The following is an 18,926-nucleotide window of genomic DNA, read 5'->3' as shown; positions in this document are numbered from 1 at the left end:
TCATACCAAACATCGAGTGAGGCCAATGATCAGAATGTTATCTGCACAAGTTGACAAGTTAGAGATGAATGCACCAAATTCATCTAAGAATTCAGAATACGGCCCAGGAGGCCTATATACAGTCACAAAGTAATACGGCTGATTTTTATTCTTCTGACCTTGGCAATGTGTAATATCCTGAGCAGAGCGGAGAATCAGATGCTCAAACGAATGATATTTGTAACCCCCAACAGCTAATGAGCTAAACCTAGAAGAGCAACACCCCCGCCTTGCTTCGCATCACGAGGGATGTGACTAAATGTATATGCTGGTGGCCAGGCTTCATTTAAGGGGAGGACAGCTGTAGGTTTAAGCCAGGTTTCACATAATCCAATCATATCTAAGTGATGATCAATAATTAGATCATTAATCAACAATGATTTTGAGGATAGTCCTCTTATGTTCATGAGACCCAGACTAAGGACCTCAGTGGGGTTGACAGTTGAACTGTTTGGATTTAGGGGTGGTTCCAGAGTTGCATATATAAGATGCCAAGAAGTAGGTTTAGGTTTGAGACATTCCACGTGTGTTGTAGGTAGCAGACACGAAATCTTTGCTATTGCTGGAACAACCACTGGGCCATCCTCAATTTCAACATCATCCAATATAGTAATGGGTATTAAGCTTGCAAAGCATATCCCTCTATGATTTTTATGGACACATCTATGGAAGCAGGCCATTGAGTTTCCCTCCCTGGCAGATAAACTACACTATCACCATAGTGGATTTTCTGCATTGACTTCCCTGCTAAGCTAATAGATTCCACACCCACATTTGTCATAAGCCTTGCAGGGTCTCTAATCACCTGCTCCGTGGCCTGCTGTAAAATCCTAATGTTACCCTCCCTGTAGAGCTCTATCTATGTTTGCAGACAAGATAGAGGCGCCTTCCCCGGTAGGGTGGAGGCCATCCGGCATCAGCAAGCCATGGCGGCCCCAGAACAAAGGCCAGTTATCAATAAAGCTAAAGCCTTGCTGTTTACAAAATTGTGCCATCCACCTATTTAACGATGTCAGCATGCTAAATGCCTCATCAGTACCCTGGTAGAGGAGGGGACCAGAGACTATTAAGGCCTAGTTCAAAAATAATGAAGTCAAAGTGTGACATAACCATCAAAATTTAAAAGTGTTCTTTTTTGTGAAATGTTATCATTTTAGGCATGGTGATATATCAGAGTTTCAATATTTCTATTGGTCTCAGTTCAGTCATTGCTAGAAATTATCAGTGCATATATACTTTAATATGCTAGAGCGTAACGCTTGCGACAACAGTTGGAGGTATCTTCTTTAGTCTGCAGAAGCCTGAAACAAAGAAATTCTGTCTATTAGTTCCTGGTATTATTGAACAAGTAATATAATTATTCTATTGAAGCAGAGTAGGAGATATAGCTAAGCTTCTGACACAAATAAATCAAGGACTTATTCTTGCTTGCGACAGTTTTACCTTGCTTTAGAAACATGATGTTTTTTCTAGGAAATTACATTTCTACCTTTACAAAAATGTATTACTGTGTGTTAGTATGAAGCACAAACTGACAAAATACAATTTTATTTCTTTAACATTCAGCTGTGGCATTCAGTCAAACTTATTTATATAATTTTTTCTTTGGAATCGGACCAAACGGACAATGGCTATAGATTAAAATACAACGTAAAAAAAAAGGTTATTGGACCCTGGATTTATGTAAAACATTAAGTTTCAGCGCAGTTTGCGACCGGGGCTAGCGGTTAGCCACGCTGCTTCCAGGTGAGGTACCGAGCAGTGTAAACATCCGGAGTCGAAAACACTACAAATGGCACCAAAGAAAAGCTTGGTGGTTGAGGAGTCGGAGGAAGTTAAAAAGGCACTTGAGACAGTATCACTGGACGTAGCTGACATAAAGGACAAGCAGGACAAGATACTCAAGCTAGTGGAGGAAGTTGCGCGACTACAAGCGTTATTAGAGGATCAATCAATCAATCAATCAATTTTTTTATATAGCGCCAAATCACAACAAACAGTTGCCCCAAGGCGCTTTATATTGTAAGGCAAGACCATACAATAATTATGTAAAACCCCAACGGTCAAAACGACCCCCTGTGAGCAAGCACTTGGCTACAGTGGGAAGGAAAAACTCCCTTTTAACAGGAAGAAACCTCCAGCAGAACCAGGCTCAGGGAGGGGCAGTCTTCTGCTGGGACTGGTTGGGGCTGAGGGAGAGAACCAAGAAAAAGACATGCTGTGGAGGGGAGCAGAGATCGATCACTAATGATTAAATGCAGAGTGGTGCATACAGAGCAAAAAGAGAAAGAAACAGTGCATCATAGGAACCCCCCAGCAGTCTACGTCTATAGCAGCATAACTAAGGGATGGTTCAGGGTCACCTGATCCAGCCCTAACTATAAGCTTTAGCAAAAAGGAAAGTTTTAAGCCTAATCTTAAAGTAGAGAGGGTGTCTGTCTCCCTGATCTGAATTGGGAGCTGGTTCCACAGGAGAGGAGCCTGAAAGCTGAAGGCTCTGCCTCCCATTCTACTCTTACAAACCCTAGGAACTACAAGTAAGCCTGCAGTCTGAGAGCGAAGCGCTCTATTGGGGTGATATGGTACTACGAGGTCCCTAAGATAAGATGGGACCTGATTATTCAAAACCTTATAAGTAAGAAGAAGAATTTTAAATTCTATTCTAGAATTAACAGGAAGCCAATGAAGAGAGGCCAATATGGGTGAGATATGCTCTCTCCTTCTAGTCCCCGTCAGTACTCTAGCTGCAGCATTTTGAATTAACTGAAGGCTTTTTAGGGAACTTTTAGGACAACCTGATAATAATGAATTACAATAGTCCAGCCTAGAGGAAATAAATGCATGAATTAGTTTTTCAGCATCACTCTGAGACAAGACCTTTCTGATTTTAGAGATATTGCGTAAATGCAAAAAAGCAGTCCTACATATTGTTTAATATGCGCTTTGAATGACATATCCTGATCAAAATGACTCCAAGATTTCTCACAGTATTACTAGAGGTCAGGGTAATGCCATCCAGAGTAAGGATCTGGTTAGACACCATGTTTCTAAGATTTGTGGGGCCAAGTACAATAACTTCAGTTTTATCTGAGTTTAAAAGCAGGAAATTAGAGGTCATCCATGTCTTTATGTCTGTAAGACAATCCTGCAGTTTAGCTAATTGGTGTGTGTCCTCTGGCTTCATGGATAGATAAAGCTGGGTATCATCTGCGTAACAATGAAAATTTAAGCAATACCGTCTAATAATACTGCCTAAGGGAAGCATGTATAAAGTAAATAAAATTGGTCCTAGCACAGAACCTTGTGGAACTCCATAATTAACTTTAGTCTGTGAAGAAGATTCCCCATTTACATGAACAAATTGTAATCTATTAGACAAATATGATTCAAACCACCGCAGCGCAGTGCCTTTAATACCTATGGCATGCTCTAATCTCTGTAATAAAATTTTATGGTCAACAGTATCAAAAGCAGCACTGAGGTCTAACAGAACAAGCACAGAGATGAGTCCACTGTCCGAGGCCATAAGAAGATCATTTGTAACCTTCACTAATGCTGTTTCTGTACTATGATGAATTCTAAAACCTGACTGAAACTCTTCAAATAGACCATTCCTCTGCAGATGATCAGTTAGCTGTTTTACAACTACCCTTTCAAGAATTTTTGAGAGAAAAGGAAGGTTGGAGATTGGCCTATAATTAGCTAAGATAGCTGGGTCAAGTGATGGCTTTTTAAGTAATGGTTTAATTACTGCCACCTTAAAAGCCTGTGGTACATAGCCAACTAACAAAGATAGATTGATCATATTTAAGATCGAAGCATTAAATAATGGTAGGGCTTCCTTGAGCAGCCTGGTAGGAATGGGGTCTAATAAACATGTTGATGGTTTGGATGAAGTAACTAATGAGACTAACTCAGACAGAACAATCGGAGAGAAAGAGTCTAACCAAATACCGGCATCATTGAAAGCAGCCAAAGATAACGATACGTCTTTGGGATGGTTATGAGTAATTTTTTCTCTAATAGTTAAAATTTTGTTAGCAAAGAAAGTCATGAAGTCATTACTAGTTAAAGTTAATGGAATACTCAGCTCAATAGAGCTCTGACTCTTTGTCAGCCTGGCTACAGTGCTGAAAAGAAACCTGGGGTTGTTCTTATTTTCTTCAATTAGTGATGAGTAGAAAGATGTCCTAGCTTTACGGAGGGCTTTTTTTATAGAGCAACAGACTCTTTTTCCAGGCTAAGTGAAGATCTTCTAAATTAGTGAGACGCCATTTCCTCTCCAACTTACGGGTTATCTGCTTTAAGCTACGAGTTTGTGAGTTATACCACGGAGTCAGACACTTCTGATTTAAAGCTCTCTTTTTCAGAGGAGCTACAGCATCCAAAGTTGTCTTCAATGAGGATGTAAAACTATTGACGAGATACTCTATCTCCCTTACAGAGTTTAGGTAGCTACTCTGCACTGTGTTGGTATATGGCATTAGAGAACATAAAGAAGGAATCATATCCTTAAACCTAGTTACAGCGCTTTCTGAAAGACTTCTAGTGTAATGAAACTTATTCCCCACTGCTGGGTAGTCCATCAGAGTAAATGTAAATGTTATTAAGAAATGATCAGACAGAAGGGAGTTTTCAGGGAATACTGTTAAGTCTTCTATTTCCATACCATAAGTCAGAACAAGATCTAAGATATGATTAAAGTGGTGGGTGGACTCATTTACTTTTTGAGCAAAGCCAATAGAGTCTAATAATAGATTAAATGCAGTGTTGAGGCTGTCATTCTCAGCATCTGTGTGGATGTTAAAATCGCCCACTATAATTATCTTATCTGAGCTAAGCACTAAGTCAGACAAAAGGTCTGAAAATTCACAGAGAAACTCACAGTAACGACCAGGTGGACGATAGATAATAACAAATAAAACTGGTTTTTGGGACTTCCAATTTGGATGGACAAGACTAAGAGACAAGCTTTCAAATGAATTAAAGCTCTGTCTGGGTTTTGGATTAATTAATAAGCTGGAATGGAAGATTGCTGCTAATCCTCCACCCCGGCCCGTGCTACGAGCATTCTGACAGTTAGTGTGACTCGGGGGTGTTGACTCATTTAAACTAACATATTCATCCTGCTGTAACCAGGTTTCTGTTAGGCAGAATAAATCAATATGTTGATCAATTATTATATCATTTACCAACAGGGACTTAGAAGAGAGAGACCTAATGTTTAATAGACCACATTTAACTGTTTTAGTCTGTGGTGCAGTTGAAGGTGCTATATTATTTTTTCTTTTTGAATTTTTATGCTTAAATAGATTTTTGCTGGTTATTGGTAGTCTGGGAGCAGGCACCGTCTCTACGGGGATGGGGTAATGAGGGGATGGCAGGGGGAGAGAAGCTGCAGAGAGGTGTGTAAGACTACAACTCTGCTTCCTGGTCCCAACCCTGGATAGTCACGGTTTGGAGGATTTAAGAAAATTGGCCAGATTTCTAGAAATGAGAGCTGCTCCATCCAAAGTGGGATGGATGCCGTCTCTCCTAACAAGACCAGGTTTTCCCCAGAAGCTTTGCCAATTATCTATGAAGCCCACCTCATTTTTTGGACACCACTCAGACAGCCAGCAATTCAAGGAGAACATGCGGCTAAACATGTCACTCCCGGTCCGATTGGGGAGGGGCCCAGAGAAACTACAGAGTCCGACATTGTTTTTGCAAAGTTACACACCGATTTAATGTTAATTTTAGTGACCTCCGATTGGCGTAACCGGGTGTCATTACTGCCGACGTGAATTACAATCTTACCAAATTTACGCTTAGCCTTAGCCAGCAGTTTCAAATTTCCTTCAATGTCGCCTGCTCTGGCCCCCGGAAGACAATTGACTATGGTTGCTGGTGTCGCTAACTTCACATTTCTCAAAACAGAGTCGCCAATAACCAGAGTTTGATCCTCGGCGGGTGTGTCGTCGAGTGGGAAAAAACGGTTAGAGATGTGAACGGGTTGGCGGTGTACACGGGGCTTCTGTTTAGGGCTACGCTTCCTCCTCACAGTCACCCAGTCAGCCTGCTTTCCCGGCTGCTCGGGATCTGCCAGGGGGGAACTAACGGCGGCTAAGCTACCTTGGTCCGCACCGACTACAGGGGCCTTGCTAGCTGTAGAATTTTCCACGGTGCGGAGCCGAGTCTCCAATTCGCCCAGCCTGGCCTCCAAAGCTACGAATAAGCTACACTTATTACAAGTACCATTACTGCTAAAGGAGGCCGAGGAATAACTAAACATTTCACACCCAGAGCAGAAAAGTGCGGGAGAGACAGGAGAAGCCGCCATGCTAAATCGGCTAAGAGCTAGTAGCTACGCTAAGCTAGCGGATTCCTAAAAACACGCAAAGTGAATAATGTGTAAATAATTTAGAGGTGATTCAGCAGAAGGAGTGCTTTAGTTAAGGCACGTAAAGATTACACTGGGAAACAAATCGTAATCTAGATAACTAGATCAATCTAACTGCGCAGATTAAACAGCTAACAGATACAGAAAAACACCGCTGTGCTCCGGAACAGGAAGTGATACAATACCGCAGTGAGAGCCAACCACCAGTAGAGGCAAGCAAGAGGGGAGGTAAGGTGAGACCTTAAGGATAAGGACAAGGTCGAGGCTCTTGAGAAGAGTTGAGGACTTGGAGCAGTATTCAAGGATTAAAGATGTGGTTGTGACTGGTTTAGAGATTAAACCCCGCTCATATGCCCACGCAGTGACCGCGGGCAGTGATCTCGAACCCGGCGAGATGGAGGAGAGCTCTGCGGAACAACATGTCGCCGCGTTCCTGGCGTCCAGGGACATTGATTTGGACATAAACTGTCTTGAAGCTTGTCACCCTCTCCCTACGAAGAAAGGTGCTCCTCCTGTGCTTATCATGAGGTTTTTCAACAGAAAAGATAAGGTTACATTGTTGAGGCAAGGAAGAAATTGCTAAAAAAAAAGCCAGATACTTAAGGAAAACAAAATTCACAATACATTGGTCAAGAATTGTAAAGTCTTCATTAAACTGAATGGGTCTCCTGATGTAGCTAAGGTGCTGGTTATTAAGGACATAAAAGAGCTGGAAAAATATGAAATATGAGTCAAAGTATGGAGAAATAAAAAAGTAAAAAAAAAAAACTAGTTCTACTTCACAAACCATTGAGTCAAAACCCAAAATCTCTACTTCAGGAGATGAAATAATACAACAGAGGATAATAAACCAGGAATTATTGGAATTAAAAGCAACTGAGTATACTGAACATAAGATAATGGATTTGGAAAACGAAATAGACCCTGATAATGTTTTTTCAACGGATTCCATTCATTGCAACTACTATACGGAAGAGGATTACAAGAGTGTGCGGCTACCCGACCTGTGGTGGTGGAGGCTACTGGTGAGAATTGTTTTTGTAATCAATAGTGGCCATACTGAGCCATGATAGTTGGCATGGCACCACCCAGGGAAACAGATAAACTTGAGGAAGATATAGAGGAGATAAAGACCTCATTAAACCATATATCAAAAGACATGTCTAATTTAGACAAACCGATGGAGATTAAAGAACTCCAAAATCTGGTTAAAGAGAAGGACAAGATCATTAAGAAACTTGAGCAACATGTAGATGAACTTGAACAATTCACTAGAAAAGATGATGTTATAATATCTGGACTAGAAACAAAACATTGGACATATGCAAGGGTGGTGGATTCTGATGGAGCTAGTGGGGAGGATGTACCACCTGAAGAACGACAATCATTGGAACAAGAAGTTACAAACTTTTTATATCAAAAAGGTGTTGTCATCCATCAAGACACGATATCAGACTGTTATACTATTCCAACTAAAGATAGAAAAAATAAACTAACATTGTTATACGATTTACAAGCAGAAAATATAAAAATGAGTTATTAAGACAGGCGCAGAATTTGAAAGGAACGAGTGTCTATATAAATGAGCATCTAACGAAAAAAAATGCAGATATTCCTAGGGAAGCAAGACTAAGAAAACAGAAACATATTGTTGCTACATGGGTCTGGAATTGTAGAGTGTGGATTAGAGTAAAAGAAGGAACAAACGGTATACAAATCAAAAACATGGAGGACCTTACAAAATACAGACCTGAATAGACAATCAAATATGACGTCTGTTGGTAATTGGACCAAAAAAAAAAAATCTGATCAAACATGGAAACATGATAAAATATATGACATAGACACTAATATTGATGAAAGTATATTTGACTTAAAAACGATTGGTTGTGAGTATTATACGGTAGAACAGCTGAATAGTGGAAAAATTGCAGAAGATACCCTGTCACTCTTACATATAAACAGTCGAAGCTTGTATTGTAAAATGTCACAAATAAAAGATTATTTAAATCAGTTTAAAAATAGATTTAGTATTGTTGCAATCACTGAATCTTGGCTTAAAGATGATCTCATGGATGAAGTTCAAATAGAGGGATATGAGCTGTATTTTGTAAACAGAAGAGATAAAAAAAGGCAGAGGTATTGCTTTGTACACAAAAACAGATCTGATGTGTACAATTGTTGAAGAAATGACAATTATGAATGATGTCATAGAAATTGTAACAGTGGAACTTGTAGATGAAACATCTAAGAATATTTTAATCAGTTGTGTATACAGAGCACCAGATTCTTGTGTTGTGAAATTTACAGATAAAGTAATTGAATTATTCCATCAAATTAAAAACAAAACGCTTTTTATGTGTGGGGACTTTAACATTAACATAGAGAGCTCCAGTTGCCAAAGAATAAGTGATTTTGTGAATTCAATGTATAGTTTGGGGTTATTCCCCTTGATAACAAAACCAACCAGAATCACATCGCAAAGTGCAACGGTAATTGACAATATATTTACAAATAGAACAGATGAAATTATCAGGAATGGGATCTTCATGACAGATATTAGCGACCATTTACCAATTTTTTTCAATATTTAAATCTAAAAATAGGTACAACAAAAAAACTGTTATAAACTTTAAGTAAAAGCCTTAGAGGCATTAAAATATGACCTTAAAAATTGGGAAGAAGTTTGTCAGTGATGTTAATGTAGCATATAACTCATTTATGAAAATATTGATGAAATCATACAATAGAAATTGTAAATTAATTGAAATTAGTAAGAAAAGAGTAAATAAACCATGGCTGACAAAGGGAATAAAAAATGCTTGTGCAAAGAAAAACTATTTATAGAGGTGCTTTTTAAAATAGCAAACAAAGGAATCAGAACATAAATACAAAAAATGTAAGAGTAAACTGAGCGACCTTATGTCAAAAACTGATTTATGGCCCTGTCAGCCAATCAGAATCAACTATGTCACTAAGCCCCGCCCCTAATCCTGCCCCGTATGACGTCACAGCCAATCAGAATCGACTATGTCACTATATCCCGCCCCTAACCCCGCCCCAAGCTCCGCCTCCAAGCCCTACCTCCCCTCCCACCCGGGTCTAATATTTTGTCATTTTATTTCATGAATTAAAGAACGATTAAAAAAAATACCTAGATCTTTTTTAATGTATTAAAGAATTAACTAATTCTGAAATAATTAAACATAAATCAATGTCTAATATTTAATACCCCTTTAATATTTTTTAATTCTTAAAGCGTGTCCTTTTATGGTTTTTAATGCCTCAATTAAAGAAGGATTAAAAAATACCCATATCTTTTGCACAATTATGGGAGGTTTTCTTCAATTTAGTGATTAAACACGAATATGTTAATACCCCTTTAATATTTTTTAATTCTTAAATTAAGCGTGTCCTTTTATGGTTTTTAATGCCTCAATTAAAGAAGGATTAAAAAATACCTGTATCTTTTGCACAATTATGGGAGGTTTTCTTCAAGTTAGTGATTAAACACGAATATGTTAATACCCCTTTAATATTTTTTAATTCTTAAATTAATGCGTCTCCTTTTCTGTTTTTTAATGCCTCAATTAAAGAAGGATTAAAAAATACCTGTATCTTTTGCACAATTATGGGAGGTTTTCTTCAAGTTAGTGATTAAACACGAATATGTTAATACCCCTTTAATATTTTTTAATTCTTAAAGCGTGTCCTTTTATGGTTTTTAATGCCTCAATTAAAGAAGGATTAAAAAATACCTGTATCTTTTGCACAATTATGGGAGGTTTTCTTCAAGTTGGTGATTAAACACGAATATGTTAATACCCCTTTAATATTTTTTAATTCTTAAAGCGTGTCCTTTTATGGTTTTTAATGCCTCAATTAAAGAAGGATTAAAAAATACCTGTATCTTTTGCACAATTATGGGAGGTTTTCTTCAAGTTAGTGATTAAACACGAATATGTTAATACCCCTTTAATATTTTTTAATTCTTAAATTAAAGCGTGTCCTTTTATGGTTTTTAATGCCTCAATTAAAGAAGGATTAAAAAATACCTGTATCTTTTGCACAATTATGGGAGGTTTTCTTCAAGTTAGTGATTAAACACGAATATGTTAATACCCCTTTAATATTTTTTAATTCTTAAATTAATGCGTCTCCTTTTCTGTTTTTTAATTCTTAAATTAAAGAAGGGTTAAAAATAACCGTCTCTCGGCTGTAACGGCTGTAAGTCTTTGCAGCAAGACGGTCAAATACCCAGGCATAGAGCTCCTCACGGAAACATGACCCCACGGCTGTAATACCTGTTGCAGACGCTAACTGTGTGTGTGTGTGTGTGTGTGTGTGTGTGTGTGTGTGTGTGTGTGTGTGTGTGTGTGTGTGTGTGTGCGTGTGTGTGTGTGTGTGTGTGTGTGTGACCTGCGCAGCGGGGGTGTCACGCTGGATGGTCTTTTATAACATAGTAGAGAAGCTTGAATCTTTGGTTGAAGCTTGAATGTTTTTGCAACGAGAGGATTATGGGTCCAGGCACTCGTGCTGGCGCTGGCTGGGGTGATCGATCTCACACCCGTAACAGAGTTTTTGTCTGTAACTTTTGATCACAGCCAAAAGTAAGTGGGCCACGCCGACTTTCACCATTTTCAGGAATTCCTCTGAGAGGAACCCGTCTGGCCAGTCTGATGCGTAAGATGTGGCGTATTTCTCAGCCCGCTCGAGGTCTTGTACCTCTCCCGGACTCGCGGTCTCCATGACAGCGGGAAGAGAGCCCACGCCTCCCGGGCTAGAAAGCGCCTGAGAAGGATGGATCTCACCCCAGACCGGTTCGAGCTGAACTCCCCACAGGGTCTCGTACCCGCCGCGGGTCCGTGAAGCCTTCTGGCGCCAGTCCTGGACCAGCTCGGCGGATCTCGTCCAGGCCTGCCCCGGGGATGGCGAGTCTCTTCCACAGGCGAGTGCGCAGTCACAAGTAATGTCATCGGCCGGTGCGTTGGGGGAGGTTGACGAGCTCATGCTGGTCCGTCGTCCGATGCTTAAATGAGATGTGGTCCGCTGTTTTTTTTTATAGAAATCCCCTTCGATCACGTCCCTCCAGGCCAGACACCTTGTAAAAAGGCCCGTAATCCTCTCATTGCGAAAGCATTCAAGCTTCAACCAAAGATTCAAGCTTCTCTACTATGTTATAAAAGTCCATCCAGTGTGACACCTCCACTGCGCAGGTCACACACACACAAACACAGTTACTGAAACTGAGAAATAATTTACAAATAAATCTATATTTGTAAATATGTCATTTTTATCATTTGTTAAAAAAAGGCAATTTGAAAACTGAAAATTCTGTTTAAGTCCTTCATCACTTTTAGCAAATACGTGGTCTATTAGATAATAAACCGACCCTTTAATTTTTTTTTAACTATATGGATTTGAATGACGTGCGATTACACCAATCATGCTTGAACCCTCGTGCGCATGTGTGAGTTTTTTCACGCGTGTCGGTGACGTCATTTCCCTGTGGGCAGGCCTTGAATGAGATGTGGTCCCGCCCTCTCGGCTGAATTCCTTTGTTTCACACGCTGCTCGAGACGGTGCGCGTTGCTTTATCAACATTTTTTCTGGACCTGTGAGGAATATCCGAGTGGACACTATTCGAGAAATTAACACACACACACACACCCAGACAGACACACATGCACACACCTAGTGTCTGCAACAGGTATTACAGCCGAGAGACGGTTATTTTTAACCCTTCTTTAATTTAAGAATTAAAAAATATTAAAGGGGTATTAAAATATTCATGTTTAATCACTAAATTGAAGAAAACCTCCCATAATTGTGCAAAAGATACAGGTATTTTTTAATCCTTCTTTAATTGAGGCATTAAAAACCATAAAAGGATGCGCTTTAATTTAAGAATTAAAAAATATTAAAGGGGTATTAAATATTAGACACTGATTTATGTTTAATTAGTTCAGAATTAGTTAATTCTTTAATACACTCTGCATTTAATCATTAGTGATCGATCTCTGCTCCCCTCCACAGCATGTCTTTTTCCTGGTTCTCTCCCTCAGCCCCAACCAGTCCCAGCAGAAGACTGCCCCTCCCTGAGCCTGGTTCTGCTGGAGGTTTCTTCCTGTTAAAAGGGAGTTTTTCCTTCCCACTGTCGCCAAGTGCTTGCTCACAGGGGGTCGTTTTGACCGTTGGGGATTTACATAATTATTGTATGGCCTTGCCTTACAATATAAAGCGCCTTGGGGCAACTGTTTGTTGTGATTTGGCGCTATATAAAAAAATTGATTGATTGATTGATATATATATATATATATAGAGAGAGAGAGAGAGAGAGAGAACTACCATCGACGCATACAATATTAATTCTTCTAAATAGTCTTTCTCTGAATAAATGTGAGGAACTTATTGACATATGAAAATGATTTAAGGAATGACACCAGCAATATCACTAAAAAATAAAATAAAAATTGATTGACAATAATAATATTATTTTTGTCATTATTACTAACTATTATGGTGGGTATTTTTATTATTATTATTATTATTATAGATATTTATCACTAATATATGATATCAATTACATAATAATAAAGAAGGCATATTAGTCACACTCGGTAGTGGTAATAACGTATGGGTGTTTGGGGGGTGGGATTAAATAAGCTTGTCTTCTTCCCACCCCTTTTTGGGTTAAATGTGCATGTATGTATGTATGTACGTACGTATGTATTTCCTGTTCTTTTCAACCCAATGTGGGTAAATGTAAATGTCAAAGAAATGCTTTTTTTGTAAAGCTCGAAATAAATAATCAATCAATCAAACTTTAAATGATAATGCTTTAAATGATAATGTGACAATGATAATATCAATGTCACACAGAATTGATGAAAACAAGTGCTATTTTGGGGGTAAATTTCATGCGTATCTCTGGAACCGTGCAGAATGTTTTCTATAAAATTTTCAGTACCAGTCAAAGAGGCTATAGGCAACTCACAGATACATCTGGATGGTGCTAAATAAAATAATGGCTTGTTCATGACAAATGCAATGCAAATCAGCAGTTAGGCTTCATTATTTTTGAACTAGGCCTTAATCCATGCTGACACATCTTTCTGGCAAGGTCACAATTCCTCTCTGTGTCCATTTGTGTGACCTCTGAGTGCTTCAACCAGACATCATTGCTGTGAATAACTATGTGACTATATCTCATGTCATGTTCCTTCGTCTGTCTTCCCCTCTGCAGCGTCAGCACCCTAAGATGGGATGCAGTGTCAGGAGCTCTGGCTCCAGGAATACATTTAACGCAAGCCGGTGTCTGTAACCTGACTTTGCGGGTGATAGAATCCCCTTTCACTAAAGTCCGGTGTTTCGGCCTTGAGATTGGAGTGGGCTCAGAGGATTCACATCAGGCAAATCCAAGGGCGAGAACTGATTCACAGTTTGCAGTGGCGAGTGTGATCGTGGTACCACAACCAGGCACCAAGCCCTACGGGGTTTCCTCCACCTAGCCACAGTCCAAAAGCCGTCCTCCACAGCCGGTGTTTCTAGGCTGAGAAATAAACACTTCTAAAAGTGAGAATACTGTTTTTAGAACCCAGTAATACATCTGAAGTCATTTAAAAGACATTTAGCAGACAGTAGCATTCAGTTTAATTTTTGAGCGGCGGGGCTGACCGCCAATCAGAGTAGAGCTGCACCGTGATGTCACAGTCTGGTTGCAGAACTTAATAATTACTTAAACAACTGCAAATTATACAGAACACAATGCTTATATGGCCGAGGGTATTGTAATATTGCATTATATTTTTTAATATTGTGAATAATTTTAATTTTCTTTGTGGCTTTGTTGGTCCAACCCACTGCCTCGCATCACCCAGGCATTAAAAAAAAAAAACAAAAACAGTGGTTAAAATGTAAAAACTCTAATCATCTAATTAAAATGTCGCCTACTTAAACAATCCACAAGCTTGATTATCATCACGACAGCCGTGTTGCTAAGATGGAGTGTCCGGATGTGCCACTGAGTCAATAGACTGAAAACACGTCTCGGATTTCAAAGTAAGTAAGTAGTGCGTAATGCCCAAATTGGCCACTTAGCGCCACTCAGATTTCTGTCGGCTGTCATCTGTGACAACATCAAAATTAACCAAGAATCTGCGATATTCTTTAAATCTGAGCCAGAAAATTCATTTACAGTAGTGTTCAGAATAATAGTAGTGCTATGTGACTAAAAAGATTAATCCAGGTTTTGAGTATATTTCTTATTGTTACATGGGAAACAAGGTACCAGTAGCTTCAGTAGATTCTCACAAATCCAACAAGACCAAGCATTCATGATATGCACACTCTTAAGGCTATGAAATTGGCAGTTTTTTAAGATTTCTTCACATCTGCGAGGCATTAATTTTGTTGGTTTGGAACCAAGATTTTTCTGGTTTACTAGTGTGCTTGGGGTCATTGTCTTGTTGAAACACCCATTTCAAGGGCATGTCCTCTTCAGCATAAGGCAACATGACCTCTTCAAGTATTTTGACATATCCAAACTGATCCATGATACCTGGTATGGGATATATAGGCCCAACACCATAGTAGGAGAAACATGCCCATATCATGATGCTTGCACCACCATGCTTCACTGTCTTCACTGTGAACTGTGGCTTGAATTCAGAGTTTGGGGGTCGTCTCACAAACTGTCTGTGGCCCTTGGACCCAAAAAGAACAATTTTACTCTCATCAGTCCACAAAATATTCCTCCATTTCTCTTTAGGCCAGTTGATGTGTTCTTTGGCAAATTGTAACCTCTTCTGCACATGTCTTTTATTTAACAGAGGGACTTTGCGGGGGATTCTTGCAAATAAATTAGCTTCACACAGGCGTCTTCTAACTGTCACAGCACTCACAGGTAACTCCAGACTGTCTTTGATCATCCTGGAGCTGATCAATGGGTGAGCCTTTGCCATTCTGGTTATTCTTCTATCCATTTTGATAGTTGTTTTCAGTTTTCTTCCACGCGTCTCTGGTTTTTCTTTTGTCCATTTTAAAGCATTGGAGATCATTGTAGATGAACAGCCTATAATTTTTTGCACCTGCGTATAAGTTTTCCCCTCTCCAATCAACTTTTTAATCAAACTATGCTGTTCTTCTGAACAATGTCTTGAACATCCCATTTTCCTCAGGCTTTCAAAGAGAAAAGCATGTTCAACAGGTGCTGGCTTCATCCTTAAATAGGGGACATCTGATTCACACCTGTTTGACCCACAAAATTGACAAACTCACTGACTGAATGCCACACTACTATTATTGTGAACACCCCCTTTTCTACTTTTTTTTTTTTTTTTTTTTTACTAATAGCTCAATTTCATAGCCTTAAGAGTGTGCATATCATGAATGCTTGGTCTTGTTGGATTTGTGAGAATCTACTGAATCTACTGGTACCTTGTTTCCCATGTAACAATAAGAAATATACTCAAAACCTGGATTAATCTTTTTAGTCACATAGCACTACTATTATTCTGAACACTACTGTAAGTGTGACATTAACATACAGAATTAAGAATATTTTATTCTAGGCCATGTTTCCTGCCCATTTATTTATTTGCATCAAATGTATTTGACTTTTGTTGCGATCAAGTTGTGATCGCCTGTGTCCTCGCCCATCTTAATAAATATTTTGTTGAAATTCACATCCTGAGCAGTCTTCAAAATTTACATCAACTTATGTCAATGTTGAGTCAAAGGCTTTGCCTTAACTAGATTAGATGGTGATTGTTTGCAACATTTGTTAAATTTTCTGAGAGTGATGGCGCTCAGCCTGAGTCGGACTGTGTTCGGGCTGTGCAAATAATTACATTTAAGTAATATGGCTATAAAGAGAAACAGGCTGTCGGTCAGAATGTGAGCTACATAAATATTGGGCTTTTTAAATGTTGTAGATAAATGTTGGTTAATTCCCGTATCTGTTCCGACTGGTGTTCTGTTTCCAGCGGAGGACGAGTGGCAGTGAGTTTCCATCATCCTCCAAACTGTGCAAAGTTCATTAACTCCAATATCGCTTGCGTGAAGTGTTTTTTGGGTGATTGAAAAATGGCAATTGAAATGTTTTTTCCGCTGTTACAGGTCACATGATGTCCAGAAACTGTGACATGATATTCTAAAATAGGTGACAAGGTACGTGAGCAAAGAGCTTGTTCAGAGTTATAGGAGATGTTAATAAAAGCGACCAAGATTTGGCGGCCGCGTTCTTCCGTTGCCGTGAGTGTTGCTGTGACGGGACAAACTCAGCAGCAAAATTTAGTCACTCTAGAAACGCTGACATTTCTAAATGATTATTTTTTAATTGACATTCTGAAAATATCGCTAAACCTTTGAGTTCACCTGCAGGTCCTGGACCGTTTCTAGGACCGTTTTGTACAAACGGGCCACAGCAGCCAGTGTGCTGCCCGTCACGAGGCGGATTGGACCTGGGCTGCGGTTCCAGTCTTTTTCCCGGTTTCCTATGTGTATCTGATAGCTTGTGGTGCAGTTTTCCATGACTTACGCTGCATTTATTGTTTCACAGCATTTGAAGTTGGCGCTGAGTGACGCTTCCTGCACCCGTGTCCTCTGACCCCTGGTTTACTTACCTGGTGGGTCGTCTGGTTCCAGGATCGGTGGCATGGAAGAGGAACAGGCCCGTCACTTTCTGCAGCGGTTTGTGGAGGAATTCCCGGCAGCTGTGCCGGAAGGCGGCTGCCTGCCGGTACGGGGAGCGAGCTCCAGACTCTCCCTGGAAGAGCTGGAAGGAGAAGTGCTGGACGTGGGGCTGAAGATGCTGGCCGGCAGGTAAGACGAGAGCAACAAGAACAGGAGTGTTACAAAACAAGGGTTCTCCCCAGAAATGTTTAGTATAGCAGTGCTGTTGGGAACTATCACCATGCGCGACGCTTCCATTCGGCGTCCGAGCTGACCTTGTGTCCAGAAGCCCTAAGACAAAAATGAAAATCTTTTAGTTCTGTTTCTGGTCTGATTATGTGCTGAATTGTAATTTGTCAAATTAATCTAAAATGCTCGTGTTTCGTTGACACACTGTATGTTACAAATGTGCAATAAACGTATTTGAAAGAAAAAAGAATGTACAGAAAGACAATTTAAAATATCGTTTTTACACATTTCCACTGCACCATTTTCAATTTAAAAAGTTTGAATTCCCAAGTCACAGTATCAGCAGGCTGAGGGCGTTCACTGTGAAAATCTCACCTTGTCCTTGTGCTTCAGATTTTGACGTCCCTCTATACTGTCAAAAAATAAAAATAGAAAAACCAAAGGTCCAGCTTTCCTTCTCGAGTCAGCGGGTGCATTTCTGGAAAACGTCTTATTACTCTGCGTTTTACTCTGCATTTGTCAGCATTTGTCAGCATGTGATGCACATTTTAGGAAAAGCAGAAACATCCAGATGGCTGACAGACAGTGAAACAAACACTGCTTCATCTGATAACCAAACTTGTGAGCTTTCATTCTGAAGTGGAGGTTCAGATTTACAGAGGCTGTACAGAGAGACAGGAGGCGACACACTTCACCCAAAACTCTTAATTTTTTTCACAGTCTTGGATTTTGGATTCTAACATCTGGTGACGCTGCCGTTTGTGTCGCTGTCGCTAATTAGTTACTGCATAAATAATTCATAGGTTATTATTTTATTTCAAAAAGAAATAGTAAAGAAACGTTAACCCAGAGCATGCCCCCCCGCCGAGGCCCAGTGCACCCGCAGCCAGCAGAGAGACGCAGAGCAGCAGTTTACTATCAAAACCACTCAGAAAACGACTAAAGTTTGGTGAAAATGTAAAAAGTGTGTCTGATGGCACTCCTGTAACCAGTGCACTCCTCCTTGTTACAAAGAGACACTTAAACCTCTGTCTGAGACCGAGGAGAGCAGAGAAACGGCACCCGAGAACCACCCCATTCCCTAGACTTGGACTCAGACCTGAGTTGACGAGCAAGGCGAGCCACTCAACAGACAAATCCCTGGATCCATCAGCAGAGCTGCACAAGGCGCGCGTGCTGCCCGTTGAGCATCAGGACCTTACTCATTATCGAACAAAGGTTTGGGTAGATACAAAAGGATTAAAAGAGACAAGTGAGACTTTGCAAGCTTTTGGACATTTAGCAAAACTATTTATTTGATTTTGCTCTGCATTAACTGTTGTCATTTGAATGTTTCTTGATTGATTTTGTTTTGTGTACTTCTAAGCATACATAAGGTGTCATTACAGAGTGACAAATACTGTTATGAAATTGATACAGTCAAGTAGTATAAACCTAAAACAAAGCTCAAATGTAAATTAAAGCAACATAAAATAGGTTTAAACTACAACCACTTGAAATAAAATGACCGGTCATACATGGAGCTTTGATTGAAACTAAATAAAACCTTAACAGAACTTTATTTCAAACAGTGAGGTAAAAAAGGGTTTTTATAAAGGAAGCTTTTTGATTTTAAGTTGTCTTTGGCTCTAGCTTTGAATTG

At 39.6% G+C, this 18,926-nt stretch overlaps 1 protein-coding gene across 2 annotated transcripts in view; it reads left to right on the top strand.

Annotated features, from left to right (window-relative positions):
* ppm1f (protein phosphatase, Mg2+/Mn2+ dependent, 1F) overlaps positions 1 to 18,926 on the top strand; it is a 151,564-nt gene that overhangs the window by 48,135 nt on the left and 84,503 nt on the right. For both annotated transcript variants that reach the window (XM_034169650.1, XM_034169649.1), the window contains exon 2: positions 16,983 to 17,245. In XM_034169650.1, coding sequence (XP_034025541.1) covers positions 17,079 to 17,245 — 167 coding nt within the window. In that variant the 5' untranslated portion in view covers positions 16,983 to 17,078. The remainder of the gene's footprint in view (positions 1 to 16,982; positions 17,246 to 18,926) is intronic.

This window comes from Thalassophryne amazonica, chromosome 5, assembly GCF_902500255.1.
Source record: "Thalassophryne amazonica chromosome 5, fThaAma1.1, whole genome shotgun sequence".
NCBI lineage: Eukaryota > Metazoa > Chordata > Actinopteri > Batrachoidiformes > Batrachoididae > Thalassophryne > Thalassophryne amazonica.
Note: the sequence above shows the minus strand (reverse complement) of the source record. Positions and strands in the feature narration are given on the sequence as shown.